General features: G+C 41.8%; 1 protein-coding gene across 2 annotated transcripts in view; it reads left to right on the plus strand.

Moving 5' to 3' along the window:
- Positions 1–25470, plus strand: part of met (MET proto-oncogene, receptor tyrosine kinase) — an 89292-nt gene that overhangs the window by 20053 nt on the left and 43769 nt on the right. For both annotated transcript variants that reach the window (XM_028586202.1, XM_028586203.1), the window contains exons 3-6: positions 11452–11655; positions 20245–20373; positions 21482–21658; positions 24477–24634. In XM_028586202.1, the coding sequence (XP_028442003.1) occupies positions 11452–11655; positions 20245–20373; positions 21482–21658; positions 24477–24634 (668 nt within the window). The remainder of the gene's footprint in view (positions 1–11451; positions 11656–20244; positions 20374–21481; positions 21659–24476; positions 24635–25470) is intronic.

A 25470-nucleotide genomic window follows, 5' to 3' on the forward strand; every position in this document is an offset into this window, starting at 1 on the left:
AAGTACACAGAGAAATTTACAATAAGTTCACCAAACACTACACAAGACCAATGCTGCAGACTGAGGAAATATAATTTATTTCTCTCCATATACCCATATCAGTCAACATGGAGAATCAACAACAAAACATGTCCCAGTTTTCATTCTACGACAGTAGTGTGCATAACACTGTTAGCTCCACAAACAACAAACCTAAAATATTCTATCCAGTACAGGTTACAATCACAGAAAAAACAGACAAAACAACAAAAAAAGATCTGAAAAAGTACAGAAAATACTAGACATTATCTCTTCGCCTAGCTGGATCCGGCCAAGAGAATTTCATCAACATCACAGGCGATATCCTCATTGGCAAGACAACGTGGGAAGAACCGTCTTGAATGTCAAATCCATCCTTGCACAGCTGCAGCGTAGATTTGGTCACAGGCGTCCTCCATGGCCTCAGTGAGGGGTACCTGAGCCTGGGGCCAGAGATCGTAAACCCTCGCGTGAATATGGGCCCCCTTCCTCCTTGTCGTTCTCGACCCTCAATCCTCATGTCCCAGGGATGGGTATCAAAAGTGCTGATATGGTGCATCCAATGAGAGGCTGATTACTGTAACTGTAGACAGATTTTCTTTTACCTGTTTCCTTGTCTAAATGTCCTTATGACAGATGCCGCTGTATATCTACTAAGATTTAGCTGACTCTCAGTCCAGTCTCCCTCAGCATCAATCCGTGGTTCACAACATGGTCCACTAGTGTGCCTCTACCTCTGTCTGGGCCTCTTCCTCTACCTCCTTTTCCTCCTCTGTGGATTCTCCCTCTCAATCTCATTCTTCTTCTTCTTCTTATGACATCTTATGATGATTTTGGTTGAAGGCAGGTGAACTTACCTGCTGCATTTTATATAGTGCTTAAACCCGATTGGTGTGTCTACAATTTAGCAGTCATGTGTTTGCGTACCTGGTGGCTGTGTTTAACCAATTGGTTCATGTGTGTTCATTTGAAAGCCTTTGCTTTGAAATTGCAAGGAAATGACATCATGATCAATTTCGGTGTCAAATGCATACAAGTGTGTTTAGTGTTTTGCAATCACTGTGTGTAATGTTTTGCAAAAAGTGTGAAGCTGACAATGTGCTTACAGTTGTGCAAATCTAGCCTAGTGTTTTGCTCCTTGAGTCTAAGGTTTTGCTAATTGTGGGAAAGTTTTAATTTTAGTGTGTAAGCAATTGTAAAAAACTGTAAGAGAAAAGGAATAAAATCAACAATAGATTAAAAAGCAGTGGGAGAAGGGTCATTAATGCAAGGTTAGTGTGATTAGCCAATCATCACTGTGTGCTCGTTCTTTTAGACAACTAGTGGGAGGGGTTGAAGGTTGGGAAGAAAATAAATCCTGAAAGAATATAGATTCTGATAATACAAATACAAAGATTTCAATAGGTGCTGGTACATATTTGTTGTCTTACAGTTTGTACCCTTTGGGAGCAAATGTGTACCCCATTGGACAATACTGGACATAAATGCTCTAGGGCTAAATTGCACTCTTTGAAATGGTACAAGTTTGGCCTTTAGAGCAGGGGCTCTCAAACCTATCCCTCAAAGGTTAGGGGTCCGGAACGATTGGCAATAAATATATATATAATCAACTCACTTTTAACTTTTAAGCAACAAACATTCAAGTTGAGTACTCAGTTTCCCTGGTCAGCTTTTGTACCGATTTGGGAACCGTTCCATGGAATTTAACTTTTAACAGCTTCTAGCAGTAAAAGTAAGGGCGCTTTAGTTGATTTATTGACGTTCTTTTTTGCTCACTTCAATGTTTTTAACAGGTTTTTTTTTTTTTGCCCTTTTTCAGTTTTTTCTTCACCTTTTCTCAAAGTTTTTTTTTTTTTTTTTTTTACTATTTTGGGATGTTTATTTGCCAGTTTCCTTCCTGTACATTCAACGTTCCTAATAATTTATTGATCAATAAAAAATTTATTTCAAAAGGGAAAACACTTAATAATGTCGTGGGCTGGGTCCGGATTGACTTGCCGTACCCTGTGATGGCAAATGTGTACTCAGTACAATATGAGAAACAGTCAAAAATAATGTTGGAAAAACTTGATTAACCTTTTTTTTTTTTTTTTTTAAACTACAGTAGAATAAGCTTCCTGCCTCACTTAGCCAGTAATAACCATCATGAGGGCTCCTGCCACAGCATCCTCACAGCAGATGTCACAACTATCGATGTGACCTCGGTATTTAAACAAATAAAAGTCAGGGAGAAAGGTGCGAGTCCGGTGGGAATGTTTTACTGTATGTCTGATGCGGAAAATGCAAGCCAAGCATGACAAGCCTGGGTTTATATGGTGTAATGTATCTCATATGTCAGGAGCTTTTATGAAACACCTAGGATAAGAGCTGCATGGATGTAACCTAATATCAATCGTCAACGAAAAAAAAAACATCCATCTGTTTTGTAAATACCTCGGAAATTGGCCTTCTTGATTTCATTTTTAGAAACTTTTCCATTTAAAAAATATTTTCTCTCAATATCTCATCTTTATCTGAAGGTAAGAATGTCTTAAGGAGTTGACCTGGTCTAATTCTCTTTGATCAGCGGACTGTAACTTTAGCTACTGTGTCAGTCTGACCGAAATGATTTGCAAGGCAACTCTGGAAAGCTCATCTGAAGAATGTCCTGTTGCCGTTAAGTAGAAGACGTGGAATCAAACGAAGTTCCCAGACAGAGCAGAAAATAGTGTCTTCTGCCCCCCCGATCACCCAACTCAGCAGTTCATCATTCTTCCCCTTGTTTTGAATCGCATAAATCCCCGATCTCCGAGAAGAAGAGGAGAAAAATATGTTGACACATGCAGGAAAATAAGTCGCTGTGTCAAGCAGCGATGAAAAATCCTCCCAAACTGTGTTCTCAGAGATGGTATTTTAGTCTCCTATTGGAGGCAGAGGAGACGGAGGATGCAGGATCATCATTCACTCAGCCAGGTTTCATACAGTTGGGGTGATTTAGTGGCGCTAAGAGGCTGGAAGCTGCATTGTTCCTGTGTGGGAGAAGCCTGGAGAACACACAACCAGATTATTTAGCTGTTAGAATGGGCTGTGCATTGATGTGTGTGTGCAGAGAGGTAAAGGAAATAGAAAAAAAGAGAGGAAGGTGGTCAGTCAAGAGAAGAATTGAAGTGGGGGTTGGGAGGGTAGGTGGGCGAAAGAGCAAAATTTTACTCGGGACCGGCCCAGAGGAAAAGGGGGAGAAACACAGAGAGGCTTTTTAACATTTTCATGAAGAAATAAGATCTTATTTTCAGTATATGGGCTAAACAAGGGAATACCTTTCTGTCCGTGATGTTTCCTGCTTTGGGGAGGAAGAGCGTTTGCACAGGAAGTGATTTGTTTTAAAAGAAATAAAGAATTTCGCAACGATCTGTGAGCTATTTTGGATGGTTGCAATTCGTGGGCAGTGCATCGTTGTGGGCAACAAATAAAACACAATTAGGCAATTAAAGGTAATTTCCCACTTCTTCCCTGGGAAAGACTTTACCAACACAGGCTCAAAAATGTTCATGCAATAAGCATGTGAAGTCTGGAAACGCAAATGACATGTTGTGAGCGTGGATAATGTACAAACCACTTATAGAATACCTCATCATAGACACCATCATTACCGTTTGTGTGAAAAGATCAGCTAATGGGTTAAAATGCGTAGGTTCTGTCGCCCCCATGAGGAATTCTAAGTAATGACAACAAAACTGTCGGCGCGTCCACATGATACAAGCCTTCCGTAATCGCGCACAGCCCCCCACCACTCCTCCACGCAGCTGCTAGTAGCCAAGGAGGACACGGAGGATTAAAAAAACATGATGGACTCTTCAGAAGAGGTTGTTATCTTCACTCAAGTTTCTGCGCGGGAAAGTCACCGGAAGCCACAATCTTCTGAAAATAGTCATACTGAGAAATCCAAAGAGAGTTGCGTGGAGCTGATAGTCTTTATTAGCTTTGTAGCAACTCATTTGGCAATGGCTTGAATGTAACGGAAGTTTATTGATATCCGAAAGTTACGCACTAAAGCTTTAAGGATCGGCAACTTGAATATCTTTGGTTCAGTTCAGTTCAGTCACTTCATTATCCCGAAAGGGAAACTTGATATGCAGTTGGGAGTGAAAAATAAAAAGAAACATACAAATAGACAGGACAACAATACAAAGACATGGGTACAAAAAAGGTTTCCTGTATGTAATACACACCATAATATTTATCACCACCGGAGCTCTAAAAACATTTAAAAAAAAAGAAAGTACTATATTATGTGCAAATTAAGCCGAGTTATTGCACATGGAACAAAGGAGTTTTTACTCCTATTGCTCTTGCACCGGGGTACTCTAAATCTGCGACCTGAGGGGAGTGTTTCGAACTCAGAGTGAAGTAGGTGGTTTGTACAGTCTAATATAGACCGGGCCTTGCGAAGTACTTGCTGGTCTGGTTGGTTTAAGGAGGACTCAAGGCAAGGCAGCTTTATTTGTATAGCACATTTCAGCAGCAAGGCAATTCAAAGTGCTTTACATAAAACATTAAAGAGCAGTTCAAAACAATTAAAACTTTGTGAAATAGAATATAAAAACAGCTCAAATAGAATAAGTCAAGTATGAAATACAAGAAGAAGGGCAGCACGTTGGCTCGGTGGTTAGCACTTCTGCCTCACAGCAAGTAACCACAGCAGAGTTGGACCCCCGGTCCGGGCAGGGCCTTTCTGTGGGGAGTTGGCATGTTCTCCCCCGTGTTTATGTGGGGTTTTCTCCGGGTGCTCCGGTTTCCTCCCACTGTAAAGACATGCATGCTAGGTAACTACAGTTGAAAAATTAGCCGTGCTTGCGCATTTACAGAAATGTTGATTAATGTGCATTGTCCTAATCAAATAAATTCAATCTTACAAGAATAGAAGTTACAGTGGAGTGTAAGAAATGAACAGTTACTTTAAAAAAGGCAGCATCAAACAGAAAGGTCTTCAGCCTTGATTGAGAGTTGATTCAAGCAATGTAGTATCGCACTTCTATAAAGTTGGGGGGCTCAGATCGATGTAGCAGAGGCTGACTTTGTTATCTGGTATGGTGGATAATCCCAAAAACACTGGATCTGGAAAGTGAACAGTGTGAAAATCAGCATACAAAGCATGTGAAGGAAAAAGCCATTTCTTCACATGGGTGTTTGTGTGACGATGGCCTTGTTGGTTAAAGTGTCACATCATTACATTTCGGGTTCCTTGCAAAACTGCTATCTGCTTTCACATTGCTTTACGTGTGTTTATCTCAACATTCATACATTCAGAGCAAAAAGACCTTTCAGTAGTTGCTACTCGCAGCCTCAAATGCTGGAAAATGACAGTGGTGGAATTTTACATGAAGGATGTTTTTTGGAAACCAGTGATTTTAGAAACCTCCAGTTTGCTGCCCCGCTGCATCAAGACGGCCACAGTGAGTGACACTATGAAGACTGTCATTTCTAAAATGGTGTCTATTTTGGAAAATATTCATACATGCTAAATGAATTCAAGATCCCATTTTTTTTTTACATTATCTGTTCATATGACAAACTGTATACTGCGAAGCATCGGAGGAAATGGCAAGTCAACTAAATAGGATTGTAAAATGTGTCCCAATCTCCACCTGAGCACTGTTTTTTTTTTTTTTTTTTTTTTTTTTTTTTTTTTTTTTTTGCAAAAGCTGGATGTCCAGTTTTGGAATCAAATGTGTCGAAGGGGTTTGAAATTGTGTCTGTGGAAAGTTCCCACTGTCTCATCTGCAATCTTTAGCTATTAGACTAAACACTGCACAATGATTACAACATACCGGTAATATATTAGTAATATTATCAGTACTACATCAGGTTCTTCAAAACGGCAAAGTCCAGATGTCATGAAATGAAAATATGTCCCTACAGTTGTGTTGTTTTCACGTTTCTGAAAACCTGGAGAAGTGTAATTTGACTATAATCTCCACATATTATTCTCCCGGTCTTCTGTTGGACCTGTTTATGTCCGAGGCCCCATTATAAACAAAGCTATAGTCCTGCCTGGCGTCTGGGGGGGGGCCACTCGAGGGCGAGGCCAGCTGCACTGCGAGCGCCAGAGTCTGTCCTCACCCTATTGTCAGCTTCTCTCTCTCCCTTAACTGTCCCTAACACCCTCACAGTCCCCTGCAGCAACACGCACACACAGACACATAAACACACATTAACACATGACTCCATGCACATGGTGCGACCAGCCACCTGCGTACTTAAACACACACCCACACACACACACACACCCACACACACAGGCACTTCACGGTAATTACAGCAACTGAGAGTCAGGTTGCAGAGTAACGTGCACCGTAAGTCCAGGTGGTGTACTGTAATGCGCGCCCCAACATTGCCGCAACAATGCACACACACGCACACAGACCTATTTGTGCACTCCACATTCCTTTGCATTTCACTTTCTCTAAAAAATGCATTTCCACACACCCCGACGACAACCAAACCTCTCCGCTGTCTGGAGTGCGCAATTGCACATGCACTCCGCCGGTCAAAGGTCTGTTATTCCAGTGAGAGAGCCAGCTGAGCGTCAGACAGACTTTGTGCATGTGTGCGAGTCTGCTCACTCGGGCTAAGCCTCCGCAACACGATGTGTATTTTTGTACATTAGCAGGAGCGCCTTTACCCTATTTTTGCACAGCAGTGACAGTGTTTGTACCCAAACCCTCTCCTGCCATTAACCCAGCCCATGGTTTACAATTCAGGCATTAGCGTGTCTATTCACATGAGACCCAGGGGCCACAGTGAGAGCATGAAAACGACATTAGGCCACGCAGATCACCTTTCACCCCCTTCTTGACTCTTCTGAGCAGTGCCGCAGGGTTAAGGAGCCCCACGACACCGAAACCCTATCGCCATGCCGTTGTTTTGGGGACAATGGCTGCTGGTTAAGTATGGGGCAAAAGGTGTACAATATTTCACGGATCTGCCCGACGGTGCCTGTTCTACGGCAAGAAGACACGTTCACAAAATGGCCTGAGAGATGTACAACATCAGGAGCACTTGCCAACACCGTAAATCTTCCAAAAGATGAATGTAAGAGAAAGGTGAAAAATGTGTTTTAAAACTTAACTTCAAATGGAATCCGTTCCGCCGTTAGGGCTGGGTATTAAACCTTAATACTGTCCTGATATGAACCAAACTGGTTCTGTAGCACCGACAGTGCCCTCACACTGTGTACCTATATATTTTTTTTTAATAAAAGTTGTTTGGTTGAAGCATCCAATGCCAGCTAAGCCTAGTGCATGTGGTTTTAGTTACCTGCAGGTTAAAAGATATCTTAATAGCTATCAAAACTGGACTGCATTTTATTAAAGTTGACAAGATTATAACCTCTATTTCAATGGCATTTTGATGACTATGTAACAGGTTCTGCAGGACCTCCTATCTTTTTAAAGCTCTTAAAATGGGGCTTCTTTGCTTGCGATTCGTAGCCCTGCACCTCGGAGCAAGATTTCAACCTTTTGAAACTCTTGTCGTTCGTACTCTGGTTTAGAAGCTGCTGCTAGCGTTAGAAAACCACCATTACACAGTTTTAGGATCAATAAAAGAAAACTTTTTGTGTCTAATTAGCTTGAAAGCTTATTGTGAATGTTTTGTATTTCTTTTTTGGGCTTTTATTTGATAGGAAAGCTAGGTGAGAAAGGGGGAAGACGTGTAGGAAATAGTCACAGGTCAGATTCAAACCCTGGACCTCTGCGTCGAGGCATAAGCCTCTCAGTATATGTGCGCCTGCTCTACCAACTGAGCCGACCCGGCCACAACAAACATTTTGTATTTCTGTTCATCACTGGCCATTGTAAACTGTTGTTCCAATACTGTGGTTGTCGATGGAGGTTGTCATGAATGATGAATATATATTTATAGTTAAAATAAAAAAGATCTCTGTTTCGTTCTCTTTGGCAGCAGATTTTGGATCTCACTTATACTTAAAGTTCGTCTGTAGTCATCACCCTTTTCTTTCTTTGTTCGGCCAGGGTGTGATTTTCCGTTGCTGCTCGTATTTAGCCGCTACAGAGCTCAGTCGTATAAGCGGCAGTTGGTAGACGTGTTTAGCCGCCAACAGGTGACTGCGAGCCTTGGGGGCCTCAGGGGGCCGTGGTAGTGGAGTTTAGCCAGAAAACGTGAGCGTCATTCCGCGAAGAATAAGATTGTGATTTGGATTAAAACACTCCCGAGGAACGAACCGAGTTTCCTGGGTGAAAGTCTTTTGTTTTTGCCGGGAAGTGAACTCCGCTCCCCGCATTGTTCAGTCCCTCCAGAAAAACGCGATTATACGATTGCATAATTCAATGCATAATCAGCCAAAGTCCACATATTGATGCGGGGGCCGCATTTTTTCAAATACGCTGCACTTTTGCCGCATAAATTGCAGATTTCCGCGCAAAATATGCGGGGCGAATGATTTCATAATCCCCGCATTTTCATTGCAAATAAATATCCCACATATTCCATCGCATTTTTTAAGAAAACATGCCGCGTAATCAAGGATTTTTGCCCGCAACAATCACAAAAAAAACTCCATATTTTTCTGGAAGGACTAATTGTTTTATGTTGACACCACGTTGTGCTATTTAATTTTGAGATTATTTTCCACTGAATATTAAAGTTCATAAATAAGTCTTTTGGCATGGCTGGCCCGAGTGGCACTTATCCACGGTATTGGAAAGGGGGATTTCATTCTTGTACATGTAGTTTTGTTGTGCATGATCAAAAAACATCACCCTGCTCGCAATGCTAGAAGAGACTGGAAAAAAACAGCATGCCTCTTCACACACGAGTAAAGTGAAGAGTGAGTCTGTAGCGTTAGCTCCGCCTACCCTCTCTTGCGGACCAATCACTGCTGGGTGATAAAATCCATCAGGAACTGTGCGCCGCTTGGGATTTTTCCCGGGAATGTCACCACAGACACCCAGTTCGTAAAACTGCAAACGCAAGGGCTTTCATCAGTGGGCCATAGACTTAATCACCATTGTGTTACCTCAATAGATTACAAATGAATACATTTATTATACATGTAAATCTTTGAGATTATTACTTGAAATTCTTGTTTCTTCTATGTGTAAGAATTTATTTATGGAGGAACCTGTTTGCCTCTGTTTGACGCCCTCTAAAACTCTCTCTCCGTGCCAAGAAAAAGCCGCGGACAGCAGCAGCGGAGCTTCAAACGAAGCTTGTCAAAACAGCCTTTCCACTGTCCAATTTCATTTGCCTTGATCCTCAGGAATACCTTAGCAGAGGCAGAGGAATGCCTCCAAGACCTTTTCCACTTCTCCCTCCCATCGTCCTGCTCCGCTTCAGCAAACAACCCAAAGTCCTGTTTGTTTGCTCTGAAAATAATCAGCCCAGGGGACTGTTTTTTGAGCCGCGTGGCATAATCTCCACAGTGATGACGTCTCTATCTGTTGTAGTTTTGAGAAGTGGAAGAGTTTTGGCAGATTCCCATATTGGAGTGCAAGTGAATCGTATTTTACACTAAATGTCTGGGTGAAAGTAGACACACACAGATCCACAGATCAAAGGCAACCTTTCCATCATGTTTGAAGAATGTTTCTTCTGCTTTTATCAACCCCTGGTCCATGTCTTTATCTAATTTCAACTCAATTTCAGTCACAAACTGTCATTTCTTATACGGTTTGCGCTCCTCCAGTAATTCAGTGCAGATCAGCTGGCTGCACCACCTCACAGCTGTGCGTTTGGCATAAAAACATTCGACCTTTCAGCCAGCTTTCAATTTCCTCCACATTTTTCCCTGGGATTGACTTCACCATTGTCTCTCTAACTGCCGCCGTTGGCCTTGAGGACATTTCATTTGACCAAGGTTTGCTTTGCTGCGCGCTTGTCAGTTAGCCAGCTTTCTCTGCTCTCCTCGGCTCCCCTCTCCACGCGGCCCTGTTCGTCCCGGCTATGTAATTTCACCAAGAAAGAAACTGTCCTGATTTATTTCTCCCACCATTGTTCTCTTCATCTTCAAAGCTCGCCTTTTGAGATCTACACTAAACAAATGATGCCGCATGTTTCACACAAACCACAAATAACGGCTTAATGACCCAGACAGTGCTTTAGGTAGAGGCAGAAAGAGACCACGAGTCTGTTTGTGATTAAAATCCACTTCTTTTGATGCAACACGTGATTTACACTTTAAGTCACAACAAAAGGTAGAAACCAAGGTCACAACATATCTGTGAGGAGAGCAAATCAGTCAGGAGTTTCCTGCTAAAACTGAACGCATTACTGGCTCTGTGTGGCACTTTGAAAGAAGCCGTCCACAGGTCCTCATAATCATTCTACCTGTACTCCCTCACCCCCCACCCCCCCTACTTGTGACTCCAGTGAAGAGGTCACGATCCAATGAAGCTGAGAAAACAACAGAAAGCTCCGGCCTGGTCAGGCAATCAGGTCAAGGACCTTAAGAGCCATAAGAGGCCCGCCACCCTCTGGGTCATTAATAATTAATGAAACCTGAGGCTGGGACAGGACGCCATGACTAAACACAAAAAGAGCCGGAGCAATGAGAGAGCAGTAAGGGGAGAGGGGGGAGGGCGGGTACTGATAGAGAAAAGGCCCAGAATCCAGCTCGGTCTACAGTCTGTGCATTCACTGTATGCTCCAAAGGCTCCAGACACAACAATCTGCACAACCCAGCGACGTTTGAAAATCCCAAAAGTGGAGCGGGAGGGACAGATTTTGGTTATACACTCAAGTGAGGAAGGAGAAGAGAAAGAAGGGGGTTGCGAAAGAGAGAAAATAAAGTGGGGTTGCCCATTGGATAGGGAAAACGTTTTTTTTTTTTGTTCATGGAATGAAAAACAGCATGAAAGTCTTCTTGCTGTTTCCCATGAAATCCTGCCGTCCTTAAACTTCTATTCAACAAAGCGTGTACTCGCCCTAGAGGTACTATCACGCCGAGACCTCCATTACGAGCACGGCCTGATGAAAGAGTAGCTAAGGGGGGCTTAGGAGGTTTGGTTCTTAACCCTCCCCCATCGGGCCAGAAATGAAAGAAGATAGTTTGACATGATATTATATAACCAGTAGTTTTTAGGAGGGGCTATGTGTTTGGATAAGGCGATCTAATCTTGCTGACGATTCACAGAATATATGGTGTACAGTGCATTATCTTATATTTGTGGCAAACAGCTTCAGTCTTTACTGCTTCCAGCTTTTCATTCTTATGCAAGTTCACTACTTAGAAGTGGACGTTTTTTTTAACGTTAAACATGACCACACTGACGTTGCCGATATTTCTTGGCTGCACCCAATGTCATATCAATATCATGGCTGTAACCGCAATAAGAAACACTCTCTCCACTGTTATTCTTACTGTATATCTTGTTATTCTTGGGGCACACCACAGGGAAAACTAATGCATTTGATTATTTTTTTTTTTTTTTGCAGAGTTCATCGGACGACTGCGACCCACATGAGGGAATCCATGAAGGGAAAGAGGGCAAGTACCGCCTGCAGGTGACCCAGTTTGTCCAAAGGCTGGAGTACTGGCACAAAGAGCTGACCAACACCTTGGTTACCTCTATCACTGTGATGCCGGTACATGGCCGCGCAGTGGCATACCTGGGCACCGCCGACGGACGCCACATACAGGTAAAGAAATCATGTTGTTTGTGTCTTTAGTGATTTTTTTTTTGATTTTTTTTTTACAAAAAAAGTGTCTTTAAAAGACTGGCAGGAACCTCATTTGCATGTAAAATACCAGCAGTTAGGCGTAAACAGAGAGCCTGAGGCCACAGCAGGCAGTGTGGTTTCCACCTCTTGTTGTTCATGTAAATTTGGCAGGATGTTGGTACATGAGGAGTGTAAGCGCCCTGCTGGAGACACAACACACATCAGCTCCAGGTGCCTCTGCTAGAGGCATGTTGGGGGAAACTATGACCAGGCACCCAGGACCTTTCTGTTTGCACAATTTGCTTACCTTTGACCTGTGCTCAGTGAGCCTCCAAAAAGCCCACGTTCCAGTTTGCCATCTGAGCAAACAGTCCCATTTTGCCTATCGTTGTACAAACCAACAGCGGATTACAACCTCCTGATTTCTTTTTTTCAGCTGCTTTCACCGTCTCATACATGACCTGTCAATACTGCTTTAGGGGATTTTAGTCATGGGAATGGTTTTAGTCATGGGATAACTTCAATTAAGGCGGGAAAGTGCATATTTTACGTGTCTTGTTTAAGGACAGTTTGAGAGAATACATACAATAATTTTTTACTTTAACAGCACAGATAACATGGGCAGACACAGGAGGGGGTTTAGTTTTGTGAGTCTGAATAACGTGGAGCAATAATTTAGATTCCGTTTTGAGCAATTTTTGCATGTCAATCTATCATAAAGACTCCGACTCCCCTCTTCCATAATTAATATGCAGTCATTTGTCTTGGTGACACTGGTGGAGTGAAAGCGCTGGTACACACGAGGCAGGGTCAAGGCCTCACATAATGGACAAAATAATGGAAACTCCTAAAAAGGTCTGGATATTAAATACCACATACACCGAAGTGGCCTTAACCTTCTTGCTTTCCTCCACTTCTCTTCCTTTTTTGTTAAAGGTTACTGTATGCGCTCTTTCCATCAAGATATGCATCCTTGAGCCCTGGCCTTGATTGCAAGTTATCTCTTAACTGCAGCGCTGACATTTAAACTCACTTTCAGAAGCTTTAATTAGCAGTTTTTGCTGAGACTGTGAGAGAGATTTAAAGTGTCTATATAGTCTTGTCAGAGACGGAGATCACTCTTGCATTTAGAAGGTATTTGGCTTCTAAGTTAGCACTGTTTTTGTAATTTGCAGGTCAAAAGACGTTGAGGTTAAAATAAGGCTTAATTCGGTTGAAATATGAAGATTTTACATACAACTGTCTCTTGAAATATAGTCATTCAAATGCATTTTAAACAGTGGCTGTATGTAACTTAGATGTCTAAAAAAACTTTCCCTTCTCAAACAAATAGCCCTGTTTTAGACACAATAAATCACTCAGTGTTAAGAGAGAATATGTTTCAAATCACCCAATCAGTGTTAAGAGAGAATATATTTTCATGACTGCCCAGACTAATACCTGGCACATGAAATAGATTTGTAGCTTTTAGTGCCAGTTAAAATGCTGATTTGGCCTGTTGGAGGTCCGTTTTGTTTTGAAGAGTCCTACAAACTGCTGATCATCAGGGTAAAATTTAGCATTTTGGCATCTAGCATTAATTAAGTCAATATGACTAGCCTTTGTAGCTGCATGTCACACTGTGACTCACTGTGCTCACTTTCCCTCTCTTTTCATGTGGTCACTTATTTTTGCCCATCCACTCTAACTGTACACTGAATGCATGCAATGGTTACAGCTGCAAAGTACAGCGATATGTGCATTGGTCCCGTGCTGGACCCAAAAAACGACAAGGAATGGAATAACGTGCAAGAAGTGAAAGCTGAATTACCTCACGTGTTTTTGAAAAACAAGAATGAAAAGACATGCATGGAGAAGAGAAAAAAAAAATACAGGCGAGAGAGCCGTGGAAAAAAGGAGCCAACAGCTGCACGGAATGGGATGGAGGGAGGGGTAGAGGCGGTGGTAGTGGGGTGCGAGGGGGCTTACAAGCCGAACGGCACGTTAATGCTGAACGACGGGCTTCGCTGACACGTTCCCTCGCACGGCATTTTCTGCTCAGCGAGCTTCCCGTGCAGCTGTCGCTGTTCTCTACCGTCGACCCCCTCCCAGACCCTCCTTAGGTTTTTTTTGTGGTAAGCTGAATTGGCTGTAGTTCATTGTTTTAGCTGAAGGGGTTTAGAAGGTCTGAAGAGGAGAGCAGCTGCCCTGCACTGCAAAACTTTCCATTTTATCAAATGTGTTCTGCCTCATCATCTGAGACACAAAGGGAGGGAGACGGAAAGTTGTGACAGAATGAACCGAACACTGATATTTCTTAACTTTTATTAGCTATCAGTCCTACGTAGACGTTGGTGAAATTATCTCTAATGGTGATAACATTGATTGATTTAGCAATACAGATTTATGTGTGGTCGTGCAGGTGAAACCGACTACAAACTGAATAGATTTGATTCGAGGCGAGTTATAAGATATTAGATGGAGAAAGAGCAAGGAAAGAAGGTGGAGGCAGAAAAAGAGACATCAAAAGCGGAAGAAAAGTCGGGGAGAAAGAGACACAGTAGGAAAGAAACCTAAGACAAAAAAAAGGAATGGATTACAAGGGACGATGAAATGGTAGTAGGCCTACCGAACCTGAAGAGGAAAATGAGAAAAGGAAAATAACTGAGGGAGAAACGGAACAGTGATTTTTTTGTTGTTTTTAATTTTCCGGCTCATTTTCACTGACATCCTCCATCTCATTCATATATTTACATTTTCAAACTGCCCCAGTCTTATTTTCGTGGCTTCTCATGGCTTATTTTTCTGGTAATTTGGCAAAATCAGAAGACGATAGTACAGATTTTAAACATACCCGCAGTTTGGCCAAACTTGTTGGAAGATAAAAGGAAGCTGAACAGTAACAGTTACCCAAACAGCCATCACAGACCGACTTCCTGATTTAATTCTCACCTACAGTACTGTACTACGGTGGCCGAGATGGTTCAACACAAACGCAAAAGCCACAACACAAACGCAAAAGCCACAACACAAACGCAAAAGCCACAATACAAACGCAAAAGCTACAACACAAACGCAAAAGCCATAACACAAACGCAAAAGCCATAACACAAACGCAAAAGCCACAACACAAACGCAAAAGCCATAACACAAACGCAAAAGCCACAACACAAACGCAAAAGCCACAACACAAACGCAAAAGCCAAAACACAAACGCAAAAGCTACAACACAAACGCAAAGTTATAACACAAACGCAAAGCCAAAACACAAACGCAAAAAAACACAAACGCAAAGCCACAACACAAACGCAAAAGCAAAAAAAACGCAAAGTTACAACACAAACGCAAAAAAGCCACAACACAAACGCAAAAGCCACAACACAAACGCGCAAAGCCAAAACACAAACGCAAAGCCATAACACAAGCAAAAAGTTAAACACAAAAAAAGCCACAACACAAACGCAAAAGCTACAACACAAATGCAAAAGCTGCAACCAAACACAAACGCACACAAGCGCCAAAACCACAACGGCAAATACAAAAGCCACAACACAACGCGCAAAAACACAATACGCAAAAGCTAAAACACAAATGCAAAAGCTACAACACAAACGCAAAAGCCACAACACAAGGCTTGTGACAATCACATTGCAACAGTAATCATAATGAGCAAGGAACCATGTTTCACTTACTTCTCAAACAAACCAGAACTTTCCTCCTCCGGCTCCGTTTGTCAACCACATCTGCTTCCAGCTTATATATTTATGTTGTGGCTTTTGCGTTTGTGTTTTAGCTTTTGCGTTTGTGTTGTGGCTTTTGCGTTTGTGTTGTGTCTTTTGCATTTGTGTTGTGGCTGTTGCGTTTGTGTTTTAGCTTTTGCGTTTGTGTTGTGGCTTTTGCGTTTGTGTTGTGTCTTTTGCATGTGTTGTGGCTGTTGCGTTTGTGTTTTAGCTTTTTCGTTTGTGTTGTGGCTTTTGCGTTTGTGTTGTAGCATTTGCATTTGTGTTGTAGCTTTTGCGTTTGTATTGTGGCTTTTGCGTTTGTGTTTTAGCTTTTGCGTTTGTGTTGTGGCTTTTGCGTTTGTGTTGTGACTTTTGCATTTGTGTTGTGGCTGTTGCGTTTGTGTTTTAGCTTTTGCGTTTGTGTTGTGGCTTTTGCGTTTGTGTTGTGTCTTTTGCATGTGTTGTGGCTGTTGCGTTTGTGTTTTAGCTTTTTCGTTTGTGTTGTGGCTTTTGCGTTTGTGTTGTAGCATTTGTGTTGTGGATTTTGCATTTGTGTTGTGGCTTTTGCGTTTGTGTTGTAGCTTTTGCCATTGTGTTGTGGCTTTTGCGTTTGTGTTGTAGCTTTTGCGTTTGTGTTGTGGCTTTTGCGTTTGTGTTGTAGCGTTTGTGTTGTGGCTTTTGCGTTTGTGTTGTAGGTTTTGTATTTGTGTTTTAGCTTTTGTGTTTGTGGTGTGGCTTTTGTATTTGTGTTGAACCGTCTCGGCCACCGTACTGTACTGTACTATAGCCGAAGATAGGTAAGCACAGTTTTCCTGTAAAATGAGGGATTATTACCCATATGTCTGTTTCAACACACTTTTGGTTAGTGGCTTAGCTGTTCTGGCTAAACTTGTTGAGTCTGAACATTTGTGTTTTTTTTTTTGCCCTGTACAGTACTTCCATGTCGCCTTGTTTCCAGATAGCACCACTTAACTTTATTGAGTAAAATGTTTGTTTTAATAACATGGTAGAAATCAATGATAACAATGATAACAGAAATGCTAGATAGAAATGATAACAAAAGACCCAAGTTGGAATTACCTAGGCTTATACATCAAGCCAAACCTAGCTGCTCAAAGGTATCCGGGTGTGACTGCAGTGTCTCATTTGCTTTCCCCTAGTTGCTGATTTTCCAAGGCTTGCATTTAAACTGACGACCCTGCGGCCATAAGCTACAGTAGGAATCTGTGAGAGGAGGTCATTTCATTGTTTGTACGACAAAAAGAACCTGTCAACTTTGCACGTATTTGAGTTTCCTGGTCGCTCCCAGCGGACTAGACAAGAGGGAATATGGAGCTGAGGCAGTGAAAGAAAAAGAGCGTTGTCCCCCGCCAATGAACTCCACTCTGGCTCAGGAAGTGTTTCCCTCGGCTCTAGTTGGGCCACTGTGGGAATAAGACAGTGGCCGTGTTTAGATGCCAAACTCCCCCCTCCCCCCCGGCTTGCTTAATACAATAAGCTGTAATTTACACCGCTATTACCTCCAGAGAGATGCCTGTTGTATGGCTTCGTCCCCAGCGGAAAGCCACCCATTATACTCGCTGTTGCAAAGCTAACGTTGATCATGAGGCTCAAACAGTGGAAGGAATGACTCGGGAAAACAAGGCATTTCTGAGGGTGAGGCGAGGGTGAGGCGAGGGTGAGGCGGGGGGGAACGGTGTATCAGCCAACCAACAAAAATCACATTTAAAGTTTACAATGCAGAGTGTTATTAGTATTTACTGGAATCACACACACATTCCACTACTCCCTTCCCTTGCAGTGTCTCGTCAGTGCTTTGTTTTTGGAGGATATATGGCATTGCTGCTCCATCCTGACAGGGCAGAAAAGAAATTTGTGTGCCCATGCACTATATCTATTTGTGTGTGTATAAATATTTGCGTGTGCGTTGGGGGTGAATGGTTTAATTTATAGGGCGTCATGTAACTGGAGCAACCACACACCCCATTAGAGATCCTGTTCTGTTCTGTTTGCTCCCAGGCCTGTAATTGCAGCGTAACCGCAAATGATAAATGCTGTTCCAGGTGTGTGTGTGTGTGTGTGTGTGTGTGTGTGTGTGTGTGTGTGTGTGTGTGTGTGTGTGTGTGTGTGTGTGTGTGTGTGTGTGTGTGTGTGTGTGTGTGTGTGTGTGTGTGTGTGATAGAACTAAGTGGGAACAGTGTGTTCATCAGTCTGGGTATCTTTATGTTTAAGTTTAACATGTGTCTTATTGAATGTGTTTGTGTGTAAGTCCTATGTATGTATGTATGTGTGTGTGTGTGTGTGTGTGTGTGTGTGTGTGTGTGTCTGTGTGTGTGTCTGAAATACTTCCCAACATGTCTCAGAAGACACAATGGTTCCACCGGTTGCTGCATCATCTGGCTCTGTGCACCCAAACCAGTTGTCTCACATCTCTTTCAACCTGCTCAACTATGGTAGAAGTTACCAGCTAGATTTAAAGCCTCTTTTACAAGTTATTTCTTTCAATTGAAAGAAGTTGAACTCAGGATTACTGCTTATCAGGAAACAGACAGTGATGTTATGTTGTAAAGGTTGAAGCTGACCGATATTGTTTTTTCCATCCAACTCTCAAAAAGATAACAAAAATGGAATTTCCCCAAATATCACGTGTAAAAGTGTTTACTTGACTTTGTTATACTTCACTACTCAGTAGAGATGGTCCGATACCGATACCAGTATCGGTATACGCTCCGATACTGAAATCATTTCACACATCCATACAGGGATAGTAGTATACAGTTGTTAAAACATAATAAAATATATGACACACTGGTATCGGATCGGTACTCGGTATTGGCCGATACGCAAGTTCAGGTATCTGAATCGGTATCGGGAAGCAAAAAAAGGTATCGGGCCATCTCTACTATTCAGGACGTTTTCACACCTGGAGTTCGTTTCGCTCTGGTTCAGATCAGTTGAGGAGTTTGTAAACTTGGAGCGATTTCCCCTTGGTTCAGTTTCGTTTCACACCTGGAAAAATCCAACCGTACCAAAATGCGTCACTACAAACCACGCAAGAACATTCGTTCCGCTTTTTGGTCAGATGTGTCACTTGGTCTGGGTCGAGCAAGAAAGTAAATACAGGAAGAAGGTCCTGTGTTCTGGACTAGTGCATAAACTAGTGCATCTTCATGGTCAAACCAGCTCATTTCATTCAAATAGTCTGACGTTGTCACCGAGACTTCGCTCTGCTCCTTGCCGTTGTCTGTCTCCAACTTTAGCGGCGGCTGGTTTGACCAGTACCGAGCTGTTTAGCTCTGACTTGCGGAGTACACATACAGTAGTTGGTGTGGTTTGAGGTCGGATCACATTCTCACCCTGTTGCTGAAATGTGCTATATAAATAAAGTTGCCTTGCCTTAAAATCATTTTAACTAAATGATGATTTTTTATTTTTATTTTTTTGAAGTTTTAGTTTCCTGTCAAATGGCATATAATGGGGGTTGTTTCTTAACCAACCCCACACCTTTGACAGGGTGGACATTTTTACTTGCCAAAACATATCTAACTAATTGATTAATCAATCCATAATGGCTGCATTCCAATTCAGTGTTCTAGGGCAAGGGCCCTGATATTGTACAGTTTATGCAGTCTGACTGACACACAGACAGATTGTTAGTTACGCCTGTGCTTTTTCTGCTATGAGAGAAAGGTAAGACATTTTTTTTCTCAACCGTGACACTGGACTAAGAGGAAATATCGTAATGAAATGATTTCAATGCAACTCTGCTTAAAGCCAAAGTCCAGTGAAGGGAATGCCCAAGAAAAGATGACACAATCTGGATCGTATTCCTTCAACCAACTCCCTCTCAAGGTGTGCTGGTGCAGCACCAAAAAACTTGTTGATGTCTTCCACTTTTTCATCCCCGAGGCTTGATTTGTCCTCAGGAAATTCTGTGGATCTATTGTTGTGTATGCCAGACTCCGTATAATCTTTCCTTCTTCTTTAATTCATGGTGTGTATCAGTGTACAGCGTTGTGAAGCATTTCAAATAAACACAGCAACGTTGGAAAAACAGCGGTGACGACACAGACGAGTGAACAAAATCACACATCCTAACCAGGTGTCCTCAGCTGACCTGTGATGATGTTGGCTGCTTTTTAAAAAAAAAAATTCGATTCATGGGCAACAAACACCAAATATCTTGCAAACCAGGCACCTCTTGGCTTACAGTACTTCTCTTTGACTTGATTTGATTGTACTGCATCTTTAGCGACAGATGTAGCCAGTGTATAAGCCCTGCAAGTTTGGCTGCATCCACAAGAAGTTGAAGTACTAACTGGTGGAGAGAAAAATATTGGTTATTTGTTGAGAAATATAAAGGACTGACTGCAGCAGGCCATACAAGCCACCAATAGTTTGTCCATTGGTGACTTAAATGTCTCAGAAGGTTCTTAATAAAGCTGTGCCAGAGTCATGACAGTGTTGTTGCCGTTACATTAGTAACGAAATTCCGCCAGATCTCCTTGTTTTCGGCCGGAGGTCCATCACCTTACGCTTTCCTTGTGTTGGAATTTTTTAACTCTGGTCGATTTTATGAAGACTATGGTTAACTGCTCCTCAGATCTCTGCAGGGTAAATCCAGACAGCTAGCTAGACTATCTGTCCAATCTGAGTTTTCTGTTGCACGACTAAAACAACTTTTGAACGTACACACGTTCCACCAAAACAAACCAGAGCACGTTTTCCTCCCATCCCTGAATGCTGTGTGGACTAGCCAGACCCTCCTCCGCAGCGCTGTGGAGGAAGGTCTGGCAAAGCGAGACTACCGTTACATTAACAAATGCCCCTTTGAGACAATTGCAATGACGTGTCCTCTTTCTTTCAGGTGCTGTTCTCCCGATTTGCCGCTCCTCACGTCAACATCCGCCTGGACTCGAGACCCGTCTCCGCCAGTGTAGCCCTGCTGGACGCGGACGGCTCAAACGGAACCCTGCTAATGGCCACAGGGAACAAGGTGCAGTGTTGTAATGTAACAAAGTACAAATATTTCGCTTCTGTACTTAAGTAGAATTTTCATGTATCTGTACTTTACTTAATTATTCATATTCCTGAAAACATTCCCTTTTACTCCACTACATCTCCTAAATAAAATGTATACTTTTACTCCACTGCATTTCCCTTAAGCCTCTTAGTAACTCGTTACTACAAAATAAAATCGGAAGAAATTTGTTACACCGGAAAAAAGCAGGTTTGGCGAATCATTGCTCCTAAATTGCTAAGATAAGGCACCCTCCATTCCAGTCGGTGATCTAATGCCTGTTTGTTGCCAAGCAGCAAAAAAAAAACATAGGCCAAAACTAAAGAAGAAGAGGAGGCAGCATAATGACTGATAGTATCATGGAAGCACCTGCTGCAGGCTCTGCGGCCATGTTAACGATGACCACCACGCCAACAGTGGTGATGAAGATAGCGTTACACACCTTTGGCCATAAAGTTCATAATCAAAGTTTTTTTTTACTTTTACTTCTAATACTTATGTACATTTAATATCAGAAAATTACTTTTGATAATTAAGGACAGTAAATATCAGATACTTTAAGACTTTTACTCAAGTAATATTTTAAAAGGAGACTTTATCTTCTACCAAAGTCATTTTCTGGTAAGATACTTGTACTTTTACTCAAGTATTGCTTTCAAGTACTTTATAGAAGACTGACAAGGTGGGATTAGAACCACAAAGGACAAAAATGTACCTTTTGGCGCTTTCCTCAGCAAAATGGGGAGAGGTTCGAGAACAACGTTGAGCCTTGTAGAGACATATTGCTATCCTACACATTCGGTCGTTTAAGACAGTCCTGTGTTCATCTCTGAACCATAACAAGTTTCATATATTATTGAGAAGAAAAAAACACTCCTTCACCAAAAGCAAAGAAACAACAGTGAATGCGGAGTAGAGACACCAGATAAAAGAGAATAATGTTCCTAGAGGCTTACCGCAAGGGTTCTGCTACCAACCACTGACTCTAATCCATTTGTGGCTGAGGGGAAATACTTTGTTTGTGTGTTGGGGACAGAAATGAAGACACACACAACTGACTTGTCTTACATCTTCCTCTTCCTAGATCACTATGGTCCCTCTGATAGGGCCCGGCTGTGGTCAGCTGACCACCTGTACTTCCTGTTTGTTGTCGTCACGGGTGACAGAATGTGGCTGGTGCGATGGACGCTGCACCAGAGCTAACCAGTGTCCCTCCTCCTCCCTCTGGACCCAGGACTACTGCACACCCGTCATCACTAAGGTAACCACAGCGACTTGTCAGCATGGTTATAATCAGAGCAGGAGACTTACTTTTTGGTTTATCAGTGTTTTAAGCCCCTCCAACATCTCCTTCCAGGCAGGCACTAGGATTAGGCAATGGTTATGGTTAGGGTTGAGGTTAGGGTTAGGTGCCTTGAAGTCAATGGTCGCAGCGCTGCCTGGAAGGAGACGTTGGGGGGCTTAAAACACCATTGAGCCACTTTTTTACGAATTCATCACTGGCCGCCTTCACTATTTTGTCAGCAAAATATATTTTTGGAATACACAATATGTATTCAATACTTGACCGTCCCAGAATTAGCTCAATAGCTTGATTTCATCAGAAGGGAAGGGCAGGCGAATCCACAAAGGAGTTGTGGTATCAAATGTTATGCTTCTGGTACTAAGAATAATCCTAGAAATTAAAAACACTTTCCATTTTTTTTTAAAATGACATCATTCAAAACATACCAAACATAATGGCAATGTGACAACTTTTAAACTCTGGCCTTCTTGAGTGTATAAACTTATAGCCCTGATGTGCCCGGCTATGACATGAACTACTACGACTACCATTGTAGTCACTGTTCTATTATCTTTATTGTGACTATTATTGCCACTGTTCATCACACCCTCAACCGGCCCCGTCAGACACCACCTACCAAAAGCCTGGGTCTACCGAGGTTTCTTCCTAAAAGGGAGTTTCTCCTCGCCACTGTCGCAAAAGCCACTGCTAATGCTTGCTCTTGGGGGAATTACTGAAATTGTTGGGTCTTTGTAAATTATAGAGCGTGGTCTAGACCTACTCTATCTGTAAAGTGTCTCAAGATAACTCTTGTTATGATTTGATACTATAAATAAAATTGAATTGAATTATCAATTCTTAACAATCGTTCACTTCACTGCGGTTTCCAAAACCTGAACCTAAAAGTAAACCTGACAAACTTCTGAGTAACTTTGGTTTGCCAGGACGCTCTCTCTCTCTCTCTCTCTCTCTCTCTCTCTCTCTCTCTCTCTCTCTCTCTCTCTCTCTCTCTCTCTCTCTCTCTACTCTCCTTCCAAAAACAGCTCCCATAACCGAGTCTGTTGAAGCTGAGATCTGTAGGTTTGCACTGTATTTGTCTCTACAGTGTTGCGTTTGTGAAGGCCACGGTGATTCCTGAAATACCAGCCCTTTTACAGCACCACTGTCCTATTGTACTTAACACTGCTCTGACATTGTGAGGCTTTACTGAGCTCAGTGTGGGTGGTGTTTATTCTTTCTGGCTTTACTGTTGCACCCAATGCGGTCAGAGTGTCTCCATGTCAAACAAAAACACAACACCAAGATACCTCCGCTGCCCCTAAACGCAACAAAATGTTTAATGGGACGAGAACCTGTAAAAAAACACCTCTTCCTCTGGGACAATTTTAACAGATCTGTAACTGACTGCAGAAAGGTTGTATGGATGTTTCTTGTACAAGACTACAAAATGTTATTTCCCAGGTGTCCTAGTTTACTTTTCTTAAATCTCATATCAGGATACTCATCTGTATCACTTCCTTTCAGAGTTGTTGACACTTATGTCAAAATAAAATTGAAATAAAACCCCTTAATTTAAGTAGATATTGGAAATAAATAGGAGGACAATGGTTCAACACACAATGATTAACAAACTGCACAACACTGCTTTACTTCTTAGGTCTCAGAACATCATTTTATAAGACCTAATTTATTCCAAAAGTTGTATTGATTTGGAGAAACATTACTTCTACTCCACTGGTGTAGTTGATGAAAGGAATTATTAAGGGCTGCAACTGGCGAGTATTTTCATTGTCAAATAATCTGTCGATCATTTTCTCGATTCGTCGATTAGTTTGGTCTATATGTCCAGGTGTCAGAAAATGATGAAAAATGTTGATTAGTGTTTTCCAAAGCCCGGAATGACATCCTCAAATGTTTTATTTTGTCCATTTACATTTATGACCTTTTTAAGAAGCTGAAATCTGATCATTTTTACTCCTGTTTTTCTTAAGAAATGACTCCAACCAGGGGCGATTCTAGGATCAGACTTTTAGGGGGGCTCAGCCCCTAATGAGAATGTGACACGGATACATTGCCTTGCAAAAAAAAAAAGAAGCTAAATCAGTCATTTTATTAGCCGATAATCTCTGAGCTAGCTACTGAACAACAACAACATCAGCTAACTTTTTTGACACTATTAACACTATGATGGAACTAAACCTGAAACTTTCTAAGTCATAACGACCAATTTGACACAAAGTTCTAACATTCAGAAATTGAACTTGCTTACGTTCCAATATGGGTTCTAATCTGCACCATGAAATGACCAATTTCTTCTCTGGGAACTACCAACGTTAAACTTCACAACCGTTTCTGTTAACCCTTTCCTTGACTGGGTTAGAGGTGCACAGCATCGGCGACAGACACACAGGATATTAAACCTGTTTTAAGCCCTTTTAAACCTCTAATTGTTTGTCCTATGTCACTAACAGACAAGTTCTCAAACTCACTTTGAAGCACCAAAATTGTAAAAAAAAAAAAAAAAAGAGTTTAGTTTTTTATTATTATAATTTTTAGGGGAGCTGAGATGAAATTTAGGGCCCTAAAAAAAGGTCTAAAATCGCCAGTGACTCCAACAGATTAATCGATTATGAAAATAGTTGGCGATTAATGTAATAGTTGACAACTAATCGATTCATCTTTGCAGCTCTATAATTGTATAGATGTATATTGGTACTGAGGAGCATTTCATTATGATGATCTCGGACCGATGAGTAAATGTTTAAAATGTAAATGTTCCTTGTGTGTGCATTAGATTTTTCCAACCTCTGGACCAATACGAGGCTCCACAGTGGTGACGATGTGCGGCAGCAACTTCGGCTTCGACAAGACGGAGAGCTTCAAGGCTTCTCTGGTAACAGTGGAGGTGGCAGGAGCTCCCTGCAAACTGCCCAGACAAGACAACATCAACAGGTGTGTGTGTGTGTGTGTGTGTGTGTGTGTGTGTGTGTGTGTGTGTGTGTGTGTGTGTGTGTGTGTGTGTGTGTGTGTGTGTGTGTGAGAAAAGTTAACCTTTAGATTAGAGCTGGGCAATATATCGATATATATATATATCGTGATATGAGACTAGATACTGTATCGTCTTAGATTTTGGATGTTCTAATATCGTATGACATAAGTGTTGTCTTTTCCTGGTTTTAAAGGCTGCATTACAGTAAAGTGATGTCATTTTCTGAACTTACCAGACTGTTGTAACTGTTCTATTATTTGCCTTTACCCACTTAATCATTATATCAACATTACGGATGATTATTTATCAAAACTCTCATTGTGTAAATATTTTGTGAAAGCACCAATAGCCAGCACCACAATATCGTTGCGGTATCGATATCGAGGTATATTGAGGATATTCGAGGTATACACTGATTCACAAATATCGTGATATTTGATTTTCTCCATATCGCCCAGCCCTACTTTAGATATAATATTTAGATCTCATTCACAGTAAACTGGTATCAGTGCAGTATTAGGATCCTCCGTAGCTTCCACTAAGTTGTTGCTAGTCTTTCAGGGGTACACATAAAAAATGAAAAATAAAACTGCAACCGCAATTTAAAATTCACATGAATCGGAGAAGTGTGTGTGTGTGTGTGTGTGTGTGTGTGTGTGTGTGTGTGTGTGTGTGTGTGTGTGTGTGTGTGTGTGTGTGTGTGTGTGTGTGTGTGTGTGTGTGCGTTTTGCAAAATTGTTGATGCACTAGTTTTTGTATGCTAGTGTGCATACTTTGTGCATTTGCGCAGTATCTGAAA

Source organism: Perca flavescens, chromosome 8 (assembly GCF_004354835.1).
Source record: "Perca flavescens isolate YP-PL-M2 chromosome 8, PFLA_1.0, whole genome shotgun sequence".
NCBI lineage: Eukaryota > Metazoa > Chordata > Actinopteri > Perciformes > Percidae > Perca > Perca flavescens.